General features: G+C 41.8%; 1 protein-coding gene across 1 annotated transcript in view; it reads right to left on the bottom strand.

Moving 5' to 3' along the window:
- Window positions 1-3636: 3636 nt before the first annotated feature.
- LOC142661315 (solute carrier family 22 member 6-A-like) overlaps window positions 3637-20889 on the bottom strand; it is a 34698-nt gene continuing 17445 nt past the window's right edge. Inside the window, exons 3-4 of the mRNA XM_075838746.1 lie at window positions 8898-9101; window positions 3637-3817 (exon numbers count right to left, since the gene is read on the bottom strand). Of these exons, the coding sequence (XP_075694861.1) occupies window positions 3751-3817; window positions 8898-9091 (261 nt within the window). The 5' untranslated portion in view covers window positions 9092-9101 and the 3' untranslated portion in view covers window positions 3637-3750. The remainder of the gene's footprint in view (window positions 3818-8897; window positions 9102-20889) is intronic.

The following is a 20889-nucleotide window of genomic DNA, read 5'->3' as shown; positions in this document are numbered from 1 at the left end:
CCAATATGTATCCCCAAGTATTTGATGGATCGTTTGGCCACTGGAATATTGTGCAACTGAGTGGGTAACCCACCCCGTTGATCTGTCGTGCCCGGAAACAAAGCCTCACATTTTGACACATTCAGTTTGAATCCCGAAAAAACGCCAAAATCTGATATGACATCCAGTACTTTGGGCAGCTCTGTATCCGGGTGAGCCATAAATAAGAGGATATCATCCGCAAAAAGAGCCAGCCTCAGAGTCGCCCCCCCAATCGAAATACCTTGAAAGGTCCGGTCTGTATCCAGGGACCGGACCAAGGGCTCTAAAGCCAGATCAAATAGTAAAGGGGACAACGGACATCCCTGCCTCGTCCCCTTTAGCAAAGTAAAGGACGGGGAGATAAATCCAGGCGTGTGTACACTAGCTTTAGGTTGTGTGTAAAGAACTCTCAGAAATCGTCTAAAAGCCCCCTGAAAACCCATGGCATCCAGCACCTGACCCAACCACCCCCATCTCAAATTGTCAAATGCTTGTTCTGCATCTAGGGTGATCAGGGCAGGCGGTTCTCCCCCTCGGCCATCTCCAACCTTATCCATTGCCAATAAAACTCTTCGGATGTTCGTTACAGCTGAACGGCCCTTTACAAAACCCACCTGCGATGGGCCTATCAGTGAGGGCAAAATCAAAGCCAAACGGTTGGCCATGAGCTTAGCCAATATCTTGAGGTCCTGGTCGATCAGCGAAATCGGCCGGTAAGAGGAGGGACATTCAAGATCTCGACCCTCTTTAGGTATTAGCTTGATATAGGCTAGATTAGTTTGGAAAGCCCGATCCTGTCCTGACAATACGTTATTAAACAGGCTAGTCAAGATGGGCGCCACTTGTGTCCCCAGAGCCTTATAAAATTCACCTGGGTATCCATCAGGCCCAGGAGACTTGCCCGAGGGCAAGGCCATAATTACACTTCGCACCTCCTCCGCGGTTATCGGCGCGTTAAGCGCGTTTAATTGTTCCTCAGAAATTTGAGGTAAAGAGAGGTTTTGCAAAAAGGTCTCGCCCTCCGGCAGCTCCCCCGGGTCGTCCCGGTACAGCGAAGCATAATAATTCCCCAGTGATGTGTTAATGGACTTTGGGTCTTCTGTAACATTGCCTCCCGGGGATCTCAGGCGTTGGATACAATGAAAAGGTCTCTTTCCCCTAGCCAGGTTTGCTAACAGTTTCCCAGGTTTATCTCCAAAACGTCTATAGCTTACTTCCTGTTGGGTCCTAATAAAATCTTCCCGACGCTCAGCCCATATATCAAAATCTCCCCTGGCTGATATCCATAAGGCTTTAGAGAGTGGGGTCTGCTTTACTAAAAATTCGGTATATGCCTGTCTCAACGCTGCACTAGTTTTCTCGTATTGTGACCGTACCACTTTTTTAAGTTTACTAACATGTGCTATAATGCGTCCCCTCAAAACTGCTTTTGCCGTGTTCCAAAATAGCTGAGGATCAGATACATGTTGCTCATTCGTAGCCCCGTATTCAAGCCACCAACCCTTCAGAAGCGTCAGGAAACTTTCATCCTTGGCCAAAAAGGATGGAAAGCGCCACAAATAAGCGTCTCCCTTAGGATGAGTATCAAGCAGGTCTATTAAGACAGGTGCGTGATCTGAAATAACTAGGTCTGTAATTGAGATCTCTTTGACCTTGGGAATTAATGCACGACTAAGTAATACATAGTCAATACGCGACCAAGAAGAGTGGGGATGAGAAAAAGGAGTATACTCCCGGTCACCAGGATGAACATGTCTCCTACCATCAATCAATGATGCAACCGACAAAAGACCCGCCAAATTAGAGCCCGCGACAGAGATCGTCAGATCTGTAGCTGGCCTGGACGATCTATCCTCCTGCTGCGACACTACCCCATTGAAGTCCCCTCCCACCACTATTTCCGTAGATGAATCAAGGAGTAGGGTGGCATGAAACTTATTATAAAAGGGTTTCTGTGAGCTATTCGGAACATACACATTATATAACCTCATCGTACCCTGAGGACTGTTGAGTTGGAGGTGTATCATCCTGCCCTCGTCATCTGTAACTACATCAGTGACCGTATGAGGAAATGCCTTACGAATCAGTACTAAAACCCCTGCTTTCCGCTCCACTGCAGGGGATCCATACACCTCCCCAACCCATAATTTAAGCATGCGCGGGAAATCTTCTTTAAGGAGATGGGTCTCCTGCAGTAGGGCGACATCTGCCCGAAGTCTTTTCAAATGGCGCAAGACCATCATACGTTTGGCTGGGGACCTAAGCCCTTTAACATTCCAAGTTACGATTTTCATGTCACAGGTGTACTATAAATATGAGCAACTGGATAGGTCATTAATACGCGGGCGCGAATCCCTATTGAGGGGCCAAGATGGTGACAGCTAAAATATACCTCCCGAGTGAGTAACTGCAGTCTAAGAGTGCAACAGTGGATTCCAATAGGAACTAATACAGTAAAAGGCACATTGAACAAAGTGCAACAGTGCATAGGAACAAGTAACAAGTATATCCAACAATATATGTCTAGGACTCCCATTATTCTGGTACTTAACGTTACACATCTACTCCCCTCCCTATTGTACGATTAAGAACAAGGGGGAACGATCTCAGAAGGCAAAACCCCAAGACCTGATTTTTTTTTTATTTTTTTTTTGGCGGACCAGACTCATACCCTTCCCTCCCACAGCAGTGTAACCCATATTGACAATTAACTAGGTATACTCAAGTAAGTCCGAGTGTTGTGGTACAGTCCTCAGTCTGGCAGTCGCGATCCACTTTGACGTCCTCGATGTGTAGTACGCTGTGCCTTCGGACTACCTGGGGTCCCCGTTGCTTCGGTCAAAGAAGAAGAGCTTCGCGTCGACTGGGCTGACAAGGGTGGCCTGCGTCTAGGTGAGGAGATGGATGTCCCTGCCTCCGAGATCACCGATGTAGTAGGCGAAGATTCAGAAGCTAGGAATCGGTCCGCTGCCGCCGGATCTCTGAACGTCTGGAAAGTTCCATCTGGGTGTTTAATGCGAAGGATGGCAGGATACAGGAGTTTAAATCAAATGTTCTTCCGAAACAGCAAAGAGCACGTGGCACTGAAAGCTCGTCGTTGTCTTGTCACGTCTGCTGAGTAATCTCCGAAGAGGAGTATACGTGCACCTTGAAAGGTAAGTGGTTCCTTTCGGGTACGGTAAGCATGAAGGATGTCTTCCTTATCCACAAGTATCGCATTATGACTTGTCGGGGCCGCTCAGTATTGCCAACATTATGGTCAGAGGCAGGTGGTTTGGGTGGGGGGTGGGGCCAAACCGACCAGTCTCAAGTTGTTCCGGCGGGACCGATTTTCAAGGTCTTCAATGCGGTCGTAAAGCTGTTTAACGGTCTGATGCAGATCACTTGTCTGGGACACCACCGTAATCAACTCGTCCTCAGCATTTGAAATCCTCTGTTCAGCTTCGTTTATGCGGCCCTCATGCTGGGTAATGCTCTCTTGTAAGCGGTTTAAGGTGGATTGCACCGTCGATACCAGAGTGCTGGACAGATCCGGAACTATAAGGTCGGCCACTGCTTTAGCCAATAATTTGTAATCCAAAGTTTCTTGCAAGATATGAAGTTGCGCGGGAGGAGGCTGAGTCGGCAAGTCAACGCTGTCCCGTCTCTCCTCTAACGGCGCCATCTTGGGCGGCTGTTCCTCCATAGCGTCGTCCCCCATGTCTTCCAAATCCGGTTTTCTGCTGCTCCTCAGCAAGTAACGCTCCATATAGGTAACGCCACTCGTTTAGATGTTAGGTCTTCTCCACCAGTGTATCTTGAGGAGAGATTTGTAAGAGCAAACAGCTTTGTTAGGTCTGGAGGAGCGGGAGCGATGTTACACGCGTCTTCACATACCAGCGCCGGAACCGGAAGTCTAAATTACCATTTTACTTTACTTTACTCTGCGGGTCGGTACGATTACGGCGATACCATATGTATATCGCTTTTTTATGTTTTGCAGCGTTTGCGCAATAAAATCACTTATTTATATATAAAAAAACAAAACTCTGTCACCATATTCTGAGAGCCATAACTTATTTATTTTTTAGTCAAAAAAGCTGTGCAAGGGCTTGTTTTTTGTGGGACAGGTTGTAGTTTTTATTGGTACTATTTTGGCATACATGCGACTTTTTGATCACTTTTTATTGTATATTTTGAGAGGGGTGATGACCAAAAAAAATAGTGATTCTAGCATTGTTTTTTTACTTATTTTTTTAGCAGTGTTCTTCGTGCGGGAAAAATAATATTATAGTTTTATAGTTGGGTCGTTGCGAACGCGGTGATACCAAATATATGTGATATCTTTATCAGGATGGTACACTGTAACTATAAGTATTATCAGAGAATTGTCTGGGAGTAGGTTGGTGTTTGTTTTTTATCAATCATGTGTACACCGTGTTCCAAATTATTATGCACATTGGATTTAAGTGTCATAAACATTGAATTATTAGTTTTTCAAAGAAACTCATGGATGGTATTGTGTCTTAGGGCTCTTTTGATCATTGTAATCAATCTCAGACACCTGTGATAATTAGTTTTCCAGGTCTGCCCAATCAAAGGAAAACTACTTAAGAAGGACCTTCCAACTATAAGGGTATGTGCACACGATGAGAGGCTTTTAGGTCTGAAATGACAGACTGTTTTCAGGAGAAAACAGCTGCCTAGTTTCAGTCGTAAATGCTCCTCCTCGCATTTTGCGAGGCTTCTCTGACAGCCGTAAATTTTGAGCTGTGCTTCATTGAGTTCAATGAAGAACGGCTCAAATTACGTCTGAAAGAAGTGTCCTGCATATAATGTATATAAGTGTCCTGCACTTCTTTTGACGAGGCTGTATTTTTACGCGTCGTCGTTTGACAGCTGTCAAACGACGACGCGTAAATGACAGGTCGTCTGCACAGTACGTCGGCAAACCCATTAAAATGAATGGGCAGATGTTTGCCGACGTATTGTAGCCCTATTTTCAGACGTAAAACGAGGCATAATACGCCTCGTTTACGTCTGAAAATAGGTCGTGTGAACCCAGCCTTACATAATTTAACCCGCACGGTGAACGCCGTAAAAAATAAAATTTAAAAAAATGGGAAAATTGCTGTTTTCTGTTAATCCTGACTTAAAAAAAAATGTTATAAAAAGTGATCAAAAAGTCGCATCTACTCTCAAATGGTACCAATAAAAACGACAAGTCGTCCCGCAAAAAAAAGCCCTCATACAACTGCATCGGCGGAACAATAAAATAGTGACGGCTCTTCAAATATGGAGACGCAAGAACAAATAATTTTGAAAAAAAAGTGTTTTTACTGTGTAAATAGTAAAACATACAAAATCTATACAAATTTGGTATCTTTGCAATCGTAACAACCCGTTGAATAAAGTTATTGTGTTATTTATACCACACGGTAAATGGCGTAGATTTAGGGCGCAAAAAAAAAGAGTGGTGAAATTTCAGGTTTCCTTCTATCCCCCCCAAAAAAAAGTTAATAAAAGTTAATGAATAAATTATATGTACCCCAAAATGGTGCTATTAAAAAGTACAACTTGTCCCGCAAAAAACAAGACCTTATACAGCTATGTGGACGCAAAAATAAAAAAGTTAGAGCTCTTCGAATGTGACAATGGAAAAACGTAAAAAATGGCTTGGTCATTAGGGGCCCAGAATGCAGGCAGGGGGAAGGGGTTAAAGCTATTTTCTAACAAGGACAGTAAACCTAGAAGATGAAAAGAAATAAAGGAAAAACATTTTTTTTTTTCATTGTGCAAGTTTCTGCTACAACCAATCATGTAGAAACCTGGTAGAGAAGACCGGAGTTCATCTTCTCCCGGCCCCTTCCATGTTTTTTTTGCAGGGTACCAGCTGAAGGGCAAGGCATAGCATATGAATGAGCTTGCATGGTTTCCATTGCAGAGAGAACAGTTTGAAGAGGTATATGCTGTGTAAAACTGCCTCCTTATTTCTTCTTTCACAATATCCCTGTATCACATGTAGTTTAAAGTTCCACTGTCATGAGACAGTGGCACTTTAGATACAAGCAGCTATAATATGTCTATGGCCAAGATCACACACACAGTTTTGATGCGGTTTTTAGTTCAGTTTTTGGATCACTTTTTTTTAGCCAAAGGCAGAACTGGATCCAAAAGTAAGAGAAGGTATAAATAAAAGATGTATATCCTTCCATTTGTATTCACTTCTGTGTTTGGCTAAAAAATCCTGAGCCGAAACTGCATAAAAACTGTGTGTGATCCTGGCCTCAGGGTAGTTGGAGAGGAGCATACTCCAAAAGCTCTTTCCATACTGCTTTCACAGAAGTCTAGGTGACTTTCGAGAAGTTGTACAGCTGGCGCCCTGCACCCACCATTCTAACTACCCTTAGATGCCTGTAAGTGCCATTGTCTCATTACAGTAGCATAAAAGGTTATGTAAACATTTGAAAGGCATTTTCTTTTCTTTTTTTTTTTTTTTTTTTTTAAAAAGTGTGATTGGTGCAACTTTATAATTCGTTTTTATTAAAAATTATTTTTACTTTTAAGATACAGCTGCTCTGTATTTTCTATACAGAGCAGCTGCATCTAGCGCTAAATCCTATTCCTGTCAGGTCCGGTGGACTGACCGGTTCAGTGCAGAGCCATTGCTAGGGGTTTAGCACAGGGGAGGGGGGGGCATAAAACATCTGAGTGGGTCCCAACCCAGTGGGCTTCCCCAACGCATGTTTACAACTGCAGAGGAGCATCCGGCAAGGTCAGACTTACGTAAACAGCGTCATTTGCTGTGCTAGTCTGTTTCTGTAAACTAGCAAAGTGAAAGGGTGTTACGAAAACAGTGTAGCATAGCAAGTTACATTGTTTACGTAACTGCTACGCTGTTTACGTAGCTTCCAGTCACAGTATAATGCCTCCCCACACAGTATAATGCCCCTATAGTACCTTCCCACAAGGTATAATGCCTCTATATTGGCCCCCACACAGTATAATGACGCCATAGCTGCCCCTACACAGTATAATGCCCCTATAGTGCCTCCCCACACAGCATAATGCCTCTATAGTGGCCCCTTACACAGTATAATGCCCCTATAGTGCCTCCCACACAGTATAATGCCCCTATAGTGCCTCCCACACAGTATAATGCCCCCAGACAGTATAATGCAACCATAGTGGTCTCCACACACAGTATAATGCCCCCATAACTGCCCCACACAGAATAACGCTGTCACAGTATAATGCCCCCATAGCTGCACACACAGTATAATGCCACCATAGTGGCCCCCACAAAGCATAATGCCCCATAGTGGCCCCCACACAGTATAATGCCCCTATAGTACCTCCCCAGAGTATAATGCCAGAATATCTGTCCCCACACAGTATAATGCCCCTATAGCTGCCCCATACAGGATAATGCCTCTATAGCTGCCCACACACAGTATAATGCCCCTATAGCTGCCCCACACAGAGTATAATTCCATATAGCTGTCCCCACACTGTATAATGCCTTTATAGCTGCCCCCCCCCCACACGGAATAAAGCCACCAAAGGTGCCCCATACAGTATAATGCCCCTACAGTTCCCCACACACAGTATAATGCCCCCATAGCTGCTCCCCATATTCAGTACAATTCCCCCACAGCCAGTATAATTCCCCTACAGGCAGTATAATACTCCCATAAAGAATAATTCACCCATAGCTGCCCTCATGCAATATGATACCCTTGTAGTGCCTAATAAAAAAATAAAAATACTCACCTAACCGTGTTCCCACGACAAGTGGAGGAGATCCCTCTGCTCCCGAGGTCTGTGCAGTGTGTGGCTCAGCACAGACAGGCGCGATGACGTCACTGCATCGTTCCTGGTGGCACTGAGCCGCTTATGGCCAGCGTTACACAGTGAATGCTGGAGCAGGGAGCTGATGGCTCCATGCTCCAGCATTGGATTCAACTGTATCTGCATCCTGAAGACGCAGATACAGTTGACACCCGGAACATGCCACCGCTGGGGAGCCGGCCCTGGGCCCCATCATCTCAGTAGGCCCGGGGGCCACCACCCCCTGCTAGCTACGCCTCTGGTTCAGTGATAGCGGATGCTGTGTGTCTCTGACATGCAGGATCCACCTGTTATCCATCACATCTAAGTTCATAACTTAGATGTGGTAGATTACAGGAGGATCCTGCATGTTAGAGAAACGCAGGACTCACTGACACTGATGGATTCAGTTCTTCATGAAAGATACAGATGCTCTGTATACAGGATACGGAGCAGCTGTATCTCAAAAAGTAAAAATATTTTTTAATAAGGGTATGGTCACACGCAGTGAGCAAAAACGTCTGACAATACGGAGCTGTTTTTTAACAACTCGTGTTTTTTGCGCCGTTTTTTACACCCGTTTTGGAGCTGTTTTTCAATGGAGTCAATGAAAAACGCCTCCATAAACGTCCCAAGAAGTGTCCTGCACTTCTTTTGACGATCTGTCATTTTACGGCCGTATTTTGACAGCGACACGGAAAATAAAGGCTCGTGAGAACAGAACATCGTAAAACCCATTGCAGGCAATGGGCAGATGTTTGTAGGCGTATTAGGGGCGTTTTTCGAGGCGTAAAATGCCAGAATTAAGCCTGAAAGCACTGCGTGAACATACCCTCAAAACTAATTAAGAAGTTGCACCAATCACACTGATTGACCTTTTTATTTGAAAAAAATTCAAAGGTGTACATAGCATTTAAGTGTATTGATAAGACACATGGTATATGCTATCCCAATTTTGCAACAGTTATTGGTATAGATATTTTTTTTTCATCCAGAATTTGTAGGGAAGGATAAGTATTGTTTATAAACGCCTACTGTTGGTAATTTTGTTCTAGTCTTGTACTCACCTGGCTTCTACCTCCTCCACTGTGTCCAGCAGTTGGCTATTTAGCGTTTCCGGCAGCCATAAAATAGGTAATCCACAAAGAATAGGTACCACTCCAAAAATGACTAGGGGTAGAAATGGTGCATACACCTTGGTCATCATCGCTAGGGGTGCAACTACGGCACCTAATCTCATCATCATGTTAGTGAATCCCATTCCAGTTTGTCTGCAAAGAGAAGATATCACTTGAGAGGTATTTGTTCACATATGTCAAACATTTATTTAAAAAAATTTTGTTTTTTAAAAGAAATGACTATAACATACAATTCTGTGGCTGCTGTAATTTTCCAAGAGGTCTCTGAAAAGTAATCTGATTGGTTGCCATAGCAAATCCTCTTGATAAATCATTATTTTATAGTTTTTATATTAGTTTCAGTACATAACTTTTTCTGCACTAAACAAATGCCAGCTTGGCTGTACTTGATGTTTGCATTTCACTAAGCACTTTTTAAAAGTGGTTCCTAAGGGGTGCGGCTTAGCTGAAAATAGGCATGGATTAAGATGTGCCAATGTTTACCTAAAATGCACCAAAAATTTGCCAAGAAACTGGCACAAAATTCAGTTGCAAAATAAGCCAAATCAAAGTGGTATAAGGAAGAGAAAAGTGTCTAACAGGTCATGCAATATGCACCAAAATGATCATGCAGTATGCACCACTGTGATAAATTTGGCACATTTTGTGATTGCCTGGTCTAAATTTACACTGCCTAACTATTAGGCTGGGTTCACACGACCTATTTTCAGAAGTAAACGAGGCGTATTATGCCTCGTTTTACGCCTGAAAATAGGGCTACAATACGTCGGCAAACATCTGCCCATTCATTTGAATGGGTTTGCCGACGTACTGTGCAGACAACCTGTAATTTACGCGTCGTCGTTTGACAGCTGTCAAACGACGACGCGTAAATGGACTGCCTCGGCAAAGAAGTGCAGGGCACTTCTTTGCCACGTAATTTGAGCTGTTCTTCATTGAACTCAATGAAGCACAGCTCAAGATTTACGAGCGTCTCAGACGGCTCGCAAAATGCAAGGAGGAGCATTTACGTGTGAAACGAGGCAGCTGTTTTCTCTTGAAAACAGTCTGTCTTTTCACACGTAAATGACAGCTAGCGTGTGAACATAACCTTAGGCTGGTTCCCACAGTGCAGACTTGCTGCAGATTTTGCCAGCATTTTGTAAGCAAAAACCAGAATTGGATCCAGGGGAGCAGACCTATAAGCCCTTTCTTTATAAATCTCTTCTGTTTCCGTTCCGTTTTGGCTTAAAACACGCATGCAAAATCTGCAGCAAATCTGCACTGTGGGAAACCAGCCTTAGACAGCATTAGTAAATGTGCGCCAATGTGTTATCAATGAGAACCCCACTAGTGCCAAGAAAATGGCGCTAAAAATACATTTACAAGGTCAGCGCAGACATGATCTAGTTACATATAACCCTACATGTACTGAAATTGAAAAAAAAATTATACTTTAAACTGCAGTGATATTATTTTATGATATTATTCCTTTTCTAATTGCCACATAACACATGAATATACAGTAAAGGTATCTGGTTACACATGAACTAAATAGTCTCCAAAATCCTGAAGAAAACTAATTTCCTTTGGTTCAATGATAATATCTTGAATGTCAGAATACATAATCTGTGCGGCTTTATCCTGACTCTAATTACAAAAGGGAAGTCTACATAAGGGTCGTCTGATTGTTGCCTGATGGTGAGGTTAGATAATCCTGTACCTTTGGAAGGGATAGAGAGGAAATCCAGCCATGGGTCAGGGCTGAAATATCACATTTGAGTGAATAAGGACACGTTCACACGGCAGTATTTTAATCAGTATTTGGTCAATATTTTGCATCAGTATTTGGTAGCCAAAACTAGGAGTGGGTCCAATGCATGGAAGAGGTGCAAATTTTTCCATTATACTGTATTTCTGTGTAGGTTACATAGTTAAGAGTTAGTACGGTTGAAAAAAGACACATGTCCATCAAGTTCAACCAAGGGATGGGAAAAGGGAAGGGTCTGAAACAAAAATTCTACACATAGGAGCTAATATTGTTTTGTTCTAGGAAATTATCTAACCCTTTTTTAAAGCCATCTACTGTCCCTGCTGTGACTGCTCCTGCGGTGACTATTCCATAGATTCACAGTTCTCACAGTAAAGAAGGCTTGTCGCCTCTGCAGGTTGAACCTTTTTTTTCTCCAGACAGAGGGAGTGCCCCCTTGTTTTTTGAGGGGGTTTTACATGGAACAAGATTTCACCAATTTTTTTGTATGGGCCATTGATATATTTATCCTAGTTAATCATGTCCCCCCTTAGTCGTCTCATTTCAAGGCTAAATAGGTTTAATTCTTTTAATCTTTCATAACTTAGATTCTCCTTGCCCCTTATTAGCTTCGTTGCTCTTCTTTGTATTTTTTCCAACTCCAGGGCATCCTTTCTATGAACTGGAGCCCAGAACTGAACTGCATATTCTAGATGAGGCCTCACTAATGCTTTGTAAAGTGGTAATATTATATCCCTGTCCCCCGAGTCCATGCCTCTTTTAATACACGACAATATCATGCTGGTCTTAGAAGCAGCTGATTGACATTGCATGCTGTTATTTAGTTTATGATCTACAAGTACACCCAGGGTGAACAAGTGACTCCCCCAGTGTAGACCCCCCTAGAACATATGATGCCTGCAAGTTGTTGGTACCCAGGTGCATAACTTTACATTTATCTACATTAAACCTCATTTTCCAAGTGGATGCCTAAATAATGTGTGACCAAATCAGTTTGCAATTTACGAACATCTTCCACAGACTGGACAATACTACATAGCTTGGTGTCATCTCCAAATATAGAAATAGTGCTATTAATCCCATCCTCTATATCATTAATAAATAAGTTGAATAATAGTGGTCCCAGCAGGGAACCCTGGGGTACACCACTTATAACCGGGGACCATTCAGAGAAGGAATCATTGACCACAACTCTCTGGATATGGTCCTTGAGCCAATTCTTAATCCAATTACAACCTATACTTTCTAAACCTATTGTCCTTAATTTACCCATTAGACGCCTATGAGGGAACAGTGCCAAATGCCTTTTCAAAGTCCAAAAACACTATATCCACAGCGGCCCCTCTGTCTAGGCTTCTGCTCACCTCTTCATAAAAACAGATTAGGTTAGTTTGACAACTTCTGTCCTTAGTAAAACCGTGCTGGCTGTCACTAATAATACAATTTTTTTGTCACATAATCCTGTATATAGTCCCTCAATAGCCCCTCAAACATTTTCCCCACGATGGATGTTAAGCTTACTGGTCTATAATTACCTGGGGAAGACCTAGAGCCCTTTTTGAAAATAGGCACCACATTTGCCCTGTGCCAGTCCCTTGGCACTATACCAGTCATTAGAGAATCTCTCAATATTATGTGGAGAGGGAAAGAAATAACTAAACTAAGTTCTTTAACCCCTTAATGACCGTGCCTGAAAAGACCTTAATGACCAGCTACATTTTTCTGTTTTTGCCTCTCTGCCTTTCAGCAACCATAACAATTATATTTTTTCATTGATGTGGCTGTATGAGGCCTTGTTTTATGCGAGAGAAATTGTATTTTTTTTTAAGGCGTGAATATAGGAAAAAGCTATTCTTGCCATTGTTTTTCTTCTTTATGATTTATCCCGTTCATGTATCACGCTAAATAATCCATTCGATTAATTCTACAGATTATTACGGTCATGTAGATACCTAATATGTGTAGGTTTTTTGTTTTTATTTAGTATAGGGGCAATAAAATATATTTTATGCAAAATAATGCCTTTTTTTGGGACTTTATTTATTTATTTATTTTTTTTGTTACTTTTTTTTAAATTCCATTAACCCCTTAGTGACCAGCCCATTTTAGGCCCTAATGACCAAACTATTTTATTCGTTTTTCTATAGTCGCATTCAAAGAGCTATAACGTTTTTATTTTTTCGTCTACAATGCTGTATGAGGACTTGTTTTTTGCGGGATTAGTTGTGCTTTTTAATAGCACCATTTTTGGGTACATATAATTTTTATATTAACTTTTATTAACCCTTTTGGGGGGATTATAAAAAAAAAACTGAAATTCCGCCATTGTTCTATGCGTTTTTAAATTGACGCCGTTCACTATGCGACGTAAATAACATGTTACCTTTATTCTATGGGTCGGTACGATTACGGCGATACCACATATGTAGAGGTTTTTTTATGTTTTACGACTTTTGCACAATAAAAACACTTTTGAACTAAAATTATTTGTTTTTGCATCGTCGCTTTCCAAGAGCCGTAATTTTTTTATTTTTCCATCAATGTAGTGATTTTTTGGGCTTGTTTTCTGCGGGACAAGACGTAGTTTTGAATGGTACTGTTTTGGGGTGCATGGGACTTATTGATTCATTTTTATTATGACTTTTTTGGGGGGCAATGGAAAAAAATTGCAATTTCGCCATGGTTTTTTGCGTTTTTTTTTTACGGTGTTCACTTTCCGGTTTAAATTACATATTAACTTTATTAATGGAGTCATTACGGTCGCGGCGATACCACATATGTGTACTTTTTTTTTTTTTTTACACTTTTAATAAATAAAACCACTTTTTATGGAAAAAAATGGTTTTATTTATTTTTTTACTGTACTTTTTATTAATAATCTTTATTTCACTTTGATGACTTATTTTATTAGTCCCACTAGGGGACTTTACTGTGCGATGTTCCGATCGCTGCTATAATGCTCTGGTATACTTCGTATACCAGAGCATTATTGCCTGTCAGTGTAAATCTGACAGGCAATCTGTTAGGACGTGCCTCCGGCGCGTCCTAACAGGAATATGTCCAGGGCAGACCTGGGGGCTTTTATCAAGCCCCCGGCTGCCATGACACCCCATCGGAGACCCGCGATTTCATTCGCGGGCCGCCGATGGGTGACAGAGGGAGCGCACTCCCTCTGTAAACAAAGTTAAATGCCGCGGTCGCTATTGACGGCGGCATTTAACGGGTTAAACGGCCGCGATCGAAGTAAACTTCGATCGCGGGCGTTGGAGCAGGAGCTCAGCTGTCATCAGACAGCAGAGCCCCGGCTCCTGCCTGCACGGGAGACCCGTGCAGGACTTAGACTAGGCTGACGTGAAAAGGCGTCAGCCTAGCCTAAAGCCCATTAGTGACCGACGTAAAAAGGCGTATTAGTGGTCACTAAGGGGTTAAGGGATAACTTTATTTATGACTCCTGTATGCTATTACATTACACTGTGTCACTATGACACAGGCTACTGTTAGGGCAGCACATGCCCGAACAGCAAGCAAATGGAACAGACAGCCCTGGGGTCCTTTGTAGGTCCCCAGGGATGACTGGAGAGGTATTCCCTGGTGTTTGATCGCATCACCGGAATCCCGGTGATGTGATCAAATAGGGAAATTCCCTTTGATTATGCCGCGGTCATGGACCACGGCAATCAAAGGGTTAAAAGGCTGGGGTCCGAATGTTTTCCGACCCCAGCTGTGTTCAGGAGGCTTCTCTAGGATCAGGAGCTGTTAGTTACAACTCCTGCCTAGAGGATGAACGCTCAAACGAGCGCTCATCAGCCTGACCTACAGCGACGCCAAAAGACGTCGTTGTAGGCTGGGGACCTGCACCGCCTGCCGCCAAAAGACAGTGGGCGGTCATTAATGAGTTAAGAATTCTAGGGTGTAACCCATCTGGTCCCGGGGCCTTGTGCACATTTATTTTATTTAACTTAGCTTGGACCATATCTACATTCATCCAATTAACTATATTAATCGATATATTAACAGCACTGGCTACATCAGCTGCTCTTCTGTTGTATATACAGAGCTAAAGAACCCATTTAGTAACTCTGCCTTCTCTTGATCCCCTGTGACTAACTCCCCATTACCACTATTCAGGGATCCTACATGTTTAGACCTTGGCTTTTTTTCATTTACGTATGTAATGAATTTTTGGGGATTTGTTTTACTATCCTTGGCCACCTGCCTTTCATTTTGTATTTTTGCTGATTTTATTACTTTTTTACGGATTTTATTATGCTCTTTATATTTTACAAAGGCTACAGCTGTACCCTCAGATTTGTATTTTTCAAATGCCATTTTTTATGTCATATATTGCACTTTTTACAGAAGGTGTAAGCTATGTGGGGTTTCATTTTAGTCGTTTATACTTTTTACCTATATGTATACATTTTTCACTGTAATTATACAAAGTAGATTTTAAGATCTCCCTCTTATCATTTGTACCTTTATTTGACATTAGTTCTTCCCAGTCTATCTCCTGAATCACAGCCCTCATCCTGGGGAAATTGGCTTTCTTAAAATTAAATGTTTTTGCCCTCCCAGCCTGTGTTTGTTTTTTACAGTGTAAGTAAAATATAACTATATTGTGATCACTGTTACCGAGGTTTTCACGAACATTGACATTCCCAACAAGCTCTGCATTATTAGAAATGACCAGATCCAACAGAGCTTCACCTCTAGTCGGGTCTTCCACAAACTGGCCCATAAAATTTCTGTACATAATATTTGTATTATTATCAATTCTTGATAAAGCAGTCGGTCACAGATCGCTTTTGCAGGAAGTTCCATGTGTGCCCTCTGTCTTTATAAGAGTTTCTTCTACAGCTGCAGTGTGTATTATATACAGTAATTCTGTTCCACAGCTACTGCAGAACATCATAATACACCCTTTAGATGCTGTAGAACCTGTGTTTGGATTAATTAAGGGGGGTCAGGAAGCTCCCCTCACTCTACAAATAGAGGTTTTGCAGTAGCTGAGGTGTCTATTATAAGAAATAACGTACCCCATACTATAAATGATTAAGAATATTAGAAGTAATCTCAGACTTCTTTTACCCGTATTAAAGAACTCGGCCTGTGGCTAATAAACTCCTCAGTGACTTCTAATATTCCTGTAAATTACAGTATGGGGCACTGTCTTATATATAAGAATTTATTGCAACCATAAGGTCAAGCCACACTGCCCTACAAAATCCAACCACAGTGCCCCCATAACCGTTCTAGCCAAAAAATTAATACTTAACTCGCTGTACTCCTGCGCTACTTTGTACTCTGCTGACAGGAAGTTACTGTGAGCAGCCCATCGGCGGGCAAACACTGACTATATGCGGCTGGTTTAATACCACTGGTCTTAAGTAAGAGGAAATCCTTTGGGAATAAGTTGAGCATCCAGTAAGGTTATGTTCACATTTATGCTAGGTTTGCCTTTTATTCTGTTCCGTCATAGGAATAGAATAACTAGAAAAACGGAACGTTACGTTGCAGGACGGAGATCAACAGTGCCTGACAGAACAATATGACTTTAATGAGTTCCGTTAGTTTTCCATCATGGTGTCCATAGCTTTGTCAGACAAAATAGTGCTGCATTTTTTGTTCGGCAAAAACTACAGAATCTGTGACGGAGACTTCTTATCGAGCCTCTAACGTAGATATAGACATAGCCTAACAATGTAGGGGTTAAACATTTGACATTAAAATTTTACATTAAAATATTAAAATATTGCTAAGCATCAAAAATTATTTTAGTCTGGACCTAGGTTTTATGGCCCTAATGGTAAAGCTATAATCCTTCCACAATAAGACAGGTCAGACTTTCATTAACAGTAAAAGCTGTTCTTGTGTATGAGAGGAGAATGTACATTATTTAGCAGTACATCTATATGATCTCATTCAGGATCATCACTAGCAGGCATTACTGTATCTAAGAGTGATTTATGGACTAAATAGTACAATTGCCTTGTCCTCATTGCACTTTCATTTGGTGGAGGTTGTATATGAGGTGCGACTCAAAAGTAATGAGAATGTTTAACAAAAAATCCTTTTATCCAAAAAACAACTGAGAAACGCTGCTACATGCTCCTCTGCATTTTCATCCGTGACCAGAGGGAAAGACAAGGGTGCACTTTTGTAACATACCGACGCTTCGAAAGGCTCAGGCTCAACTGAGATAGATATGCTAGTAATACTTGAATTACTTTTGGTATAAGCTGTTATACCGGGTGGATTGATACAAAGTGTAAAGGGAAAGAGAAATGGGGTTTGGAAAGTTGGTATAACGCTAAAAATTAACTTTTATTAAATATGTCTAAAATATTGCAGAGTATACGAATTAAAATAAAGTATGGCTAGAGTAATATTTTTACCCTTCAGAATCAATAGGTTGATTAAGTGACAGATCGCCCAACCTTTGAGATCTCTCAGATTCGAATTGTGCTTCACTTTGAAATGTTTGGCAACAGGAGAAGGTTGGAATATTTTTCCACTTCGTTTTGATTCCAATACCATTTTATCATAGTTTTTAATGTTATTCATGTGTTCTCGTATTCCGACTCTCAATTCCCGGCTTTTCTCACCAATATAGTACATTCCGCATGAGCACTGTAACACGTAAATCACACCTATTGTGGTACATGTGATATGTTCTTTTATGTGGTAAGTTTTCCCTGAGCTTTCCTCAAAGGATTAATTTTTTATCAGTAGTTTACAGGCGGTACAAAGACCGCATGGGAAAAACCCTGCGTAGTTATTTCTTCTCCTGTTACCATCTTTACAAAAATGACTCCTAACGATCTGACTGCCAATAGTAGTGCCCTTTCTATAGCTAGATTACGCTTTCTCCTTTAAATGCTTTTTCAGAATCTTATCTGTCAATAAAATTCCCCAGTGGCGATTAATGATTTGATTCATTTCTTTCCACTGGTCATGGTAGGTGGTAATAAATCGAATTGTGTTGTCCTGTGTTTTTCTTTAACTGTCAGGACTTTTGACGATCAGTGCGCAGTGCTTGGTTATACGCTCTTTTTATTATGCAACCTGAATAGTTGCGATCTAAAAGACGTTTTTATGCACCAACTTTAAAATGTTCAAAAGTTGAGCCGCGCGTAGAAATTCTCCTTTCAGGAGACAGTACTCTGGAGATGGGCACTCCTAGCATCTAGAATGCTATTAGTAGCTGTCTCTTTTCTATAGATATCTGTGTGGATCTAGTTTTTACTGTCAGCCAAGATCTTAATGTCCAGAAATGGAATTTCCTTTTTGCTATAGTTCATAGTGAGCTTGATGTTAATAGAGATTTCATTTCATTTTCCATAGAATTCAAGCAACTTGTTCTCAGAGCCTTTCCATATGAAGATGATATCATCAATCTACCGCCTCCATATGGTCAGGCACTCAAGGTACTGTTGAAACTCCTCTGCAAATACAATATGTTGCTCCCACCATCCCAAAAACAGATTCGCATAGGTGGGTGCACAAGCCGGACACATAGTCGCGCCTTGTGTCTAGAGAAAAAAATGTAAAACAAAATAGTTTAGTGAAAGCACGAATTATAAGGCTCTCAGAATAAAACTGGTTCTATTCGGTCTTCGATCTGCATCTTGTGAGAGAAAAGATTGTACAGCCTTACATCCTGAGTCATGTTTAATACTTGTGTAAAGACTCTCTACATCACAAGTACCAAAAATGTAATCATCGTCTATATTCGCCCATTCTAGTTCTTTCAATATTTGCATCGTATCTCTAGTATACAATGGAAGGTTAAAGACATGGTATTTGCTAAATTTTTCTGTCAGGCAGCCAAGGCCAGAGACAATTGGTCTACCCGGTGGTGAGGTGACGTTTTTATGTACTTTAGGAAGCATGTAAAATGTGGCTGTCCTTGGATGCCTGACAGTCAGATATGCTCCTTCATTTCTGGTGATAGCAACATATTTAAGTCCATCCACAATGAGTTTTTCATACTCCTTGAGGAATTGGTTGGTTGGGTCTCCCCATAGGGACTTGTAACATGACTTATCATGTAGTTGTCTCTTTGCCTCTGCTACTTACATATCTTTCGGCCAGATAACTGTGTTACCGCCCTTATCTGAGCGTTTGAATATTACATCATACATGTTCTTTAATTCCCTTAAGGCCTCTCTTTCTTCTTGACTGATGTTATCTCTTAGAATATTGATGGTAATTCAAGTATATCTTTTGTTACCAAATCCAAAAAGATTTTTACTTGAGGACAAGTTTTAGATTTTGCCTTTAATTTTGAAACTGTTGTCTTCTCAGTTTTTGTTGTGACCAGTATCTTCTCATTAAGATCTTGATTATCACTTTCTGCTCTCAAGTCTTCCAAGGTATCGATGACTTCTTGTTCTTCTTCACTAAGGAGAGAGGCTTGTAGACCAGAGAAGGAATGCCTGCAGGCAAACAAAACCCTATTTCCTGACCACCCAATAGATAATAAGGATAAAGTTAGAGTTTACAACTTTTATTAAGCTACGTGTAGCAAGAACAAACTATACACATAAATTTTAAAAATTTCACTGCCACAGACCGAAGTCAGTTTAACAGCTGGAGATACCCAGCAGAGTATCTGAGAATTGCGGTGTATGCCGAGTGTCGGCAGACAGTCAGTGCAAGGGCACCAGTGCCTCTATTAGTATGTAGACAAAGATCCAGCTGAGGCAGGGATTAAAAATCAATACAGCCCCCCCCGACATGTTTCGCTAACTAGTAGCGTCCTCAGGGGTACACGGGGCTAATGGCGGCGCCGCGAGAAAACTGCTCCTCTTATGGGAGTGTGGAATGACGAGAGGTGGGTGTGTGGATGACCGCCAATCCGGCGAAGCTAAACATCGGAAGCAACAGGGGAGAGCGAGCATCCAATAGGAGGCCAGGTAACAAGCAGCCCATAGCAGCCTGTGAACTGCGCAGTAGTATAGACAAAGTGCCGAGATAATTTAAAGACGGCACGCCTGCGCAGTAAAGCGGCTGAGGGACTTAGAGCGGGGCCGAACAGGGCGAGAGCATAGCAAGGCACAGAGGATCGGCGCATGCGCTGTGAGAGCAAGAACGGACTTAGTGCAACGAACAGCTGACAGCCACCATGAATCCCTCGTACCAAGCGTAGGGCTGAGAATATGTCTCACTTGACTGTGATTTGTATATGCACAGGTCTATACAGAGATCTAGTGCAATGCCACATAAAAGGCAAAGTGCCCAAGTGTCCCTCACAGTCCAGATATATAATATATACTCCCTTTAAGAAGGCCAACCGGTAGCAGCTGCTCATCCAAACAGCCACCTCAGGAGTAATCCTGAAAATTAGTAATGAACAATATAAGATGACAAGGAGTACGATAGCATTAACATCCATCTTCATTTATAAATTACAATAGAACAGAAAAAGAGAAAGAGCCGCCAAGCGCAGACATGTATAGTTAGGTCACGTAAGAACAGTGGATCAAAATAGATAAACATATATATAGAAATATATTCATACATAATCATACAGCCCCCTTGTCAGGAGGCCACAATGAAAAAATGGTACCGATAAAGTAGCCAAGAAACCAAGACAATAAAAGCAAATAAAGTACAATACAAATAAATCCATACAGAATCATAAAGGGAAACGCAGAGAAACTCACAGAAATGCACTAAATGTAAAACCCTCGTTAAGTCCCTGAGGGGTCATGGAACCGAGACGGTGAATCCACCGTGCCTCCTCCTGTAGAAGCCTACGGTCCAAATTACCTGCCCTGGGTCCCAACTTAAACTGTGCAATGCCCCAAAATTGGAGCAGCTTCGGATTATGTCTTCATGTCTATGTCTCAACAATAATTCCATTGGCATGAGATTTACTTATGAAATTAACGATCATATGATCAATTTCCTTGATCTTAAGACCTCTCTGGACCCTGGTGGTGGTGTCCAAACTGACATATTTTGTAAAGCTACAGCTACCAATAGCTTTCTGCATTGGGACAGTCATCATCCTCCTGCCCTTAAAAGAGGGATACCCATTGGCCAATACCTGCGGGCCAGACGAAACTGCTCTGATGAGCTATCTTTTCAGAGGGAGTGTGATGGTCTCTACCAAAAATTTTTGGTAAGAGGTTACCCGAAAAAGTGGTTACATAGGGCTTATGC

The sequence above is a fragment of the Rhinoderma darwinii genome, chromosome 9, assembly GCF_050947455.1.
Source record: "Rhinoderma darwinii isolate aRhiDar2 chromosome 9, aRhiDar2.hap1, whole genome shotgun sequence".
Taxonomy (NCBI): domain Eukaryota; kingdom Metazoa; phylum Chordata; class Amphibia; order Anura; family Rhinodermatidae; genus Rhinoderma; species Rhinoderma darwinii.
This window is presented reverse-complemented; position numbering and strand designations above follow the sequence as displayed.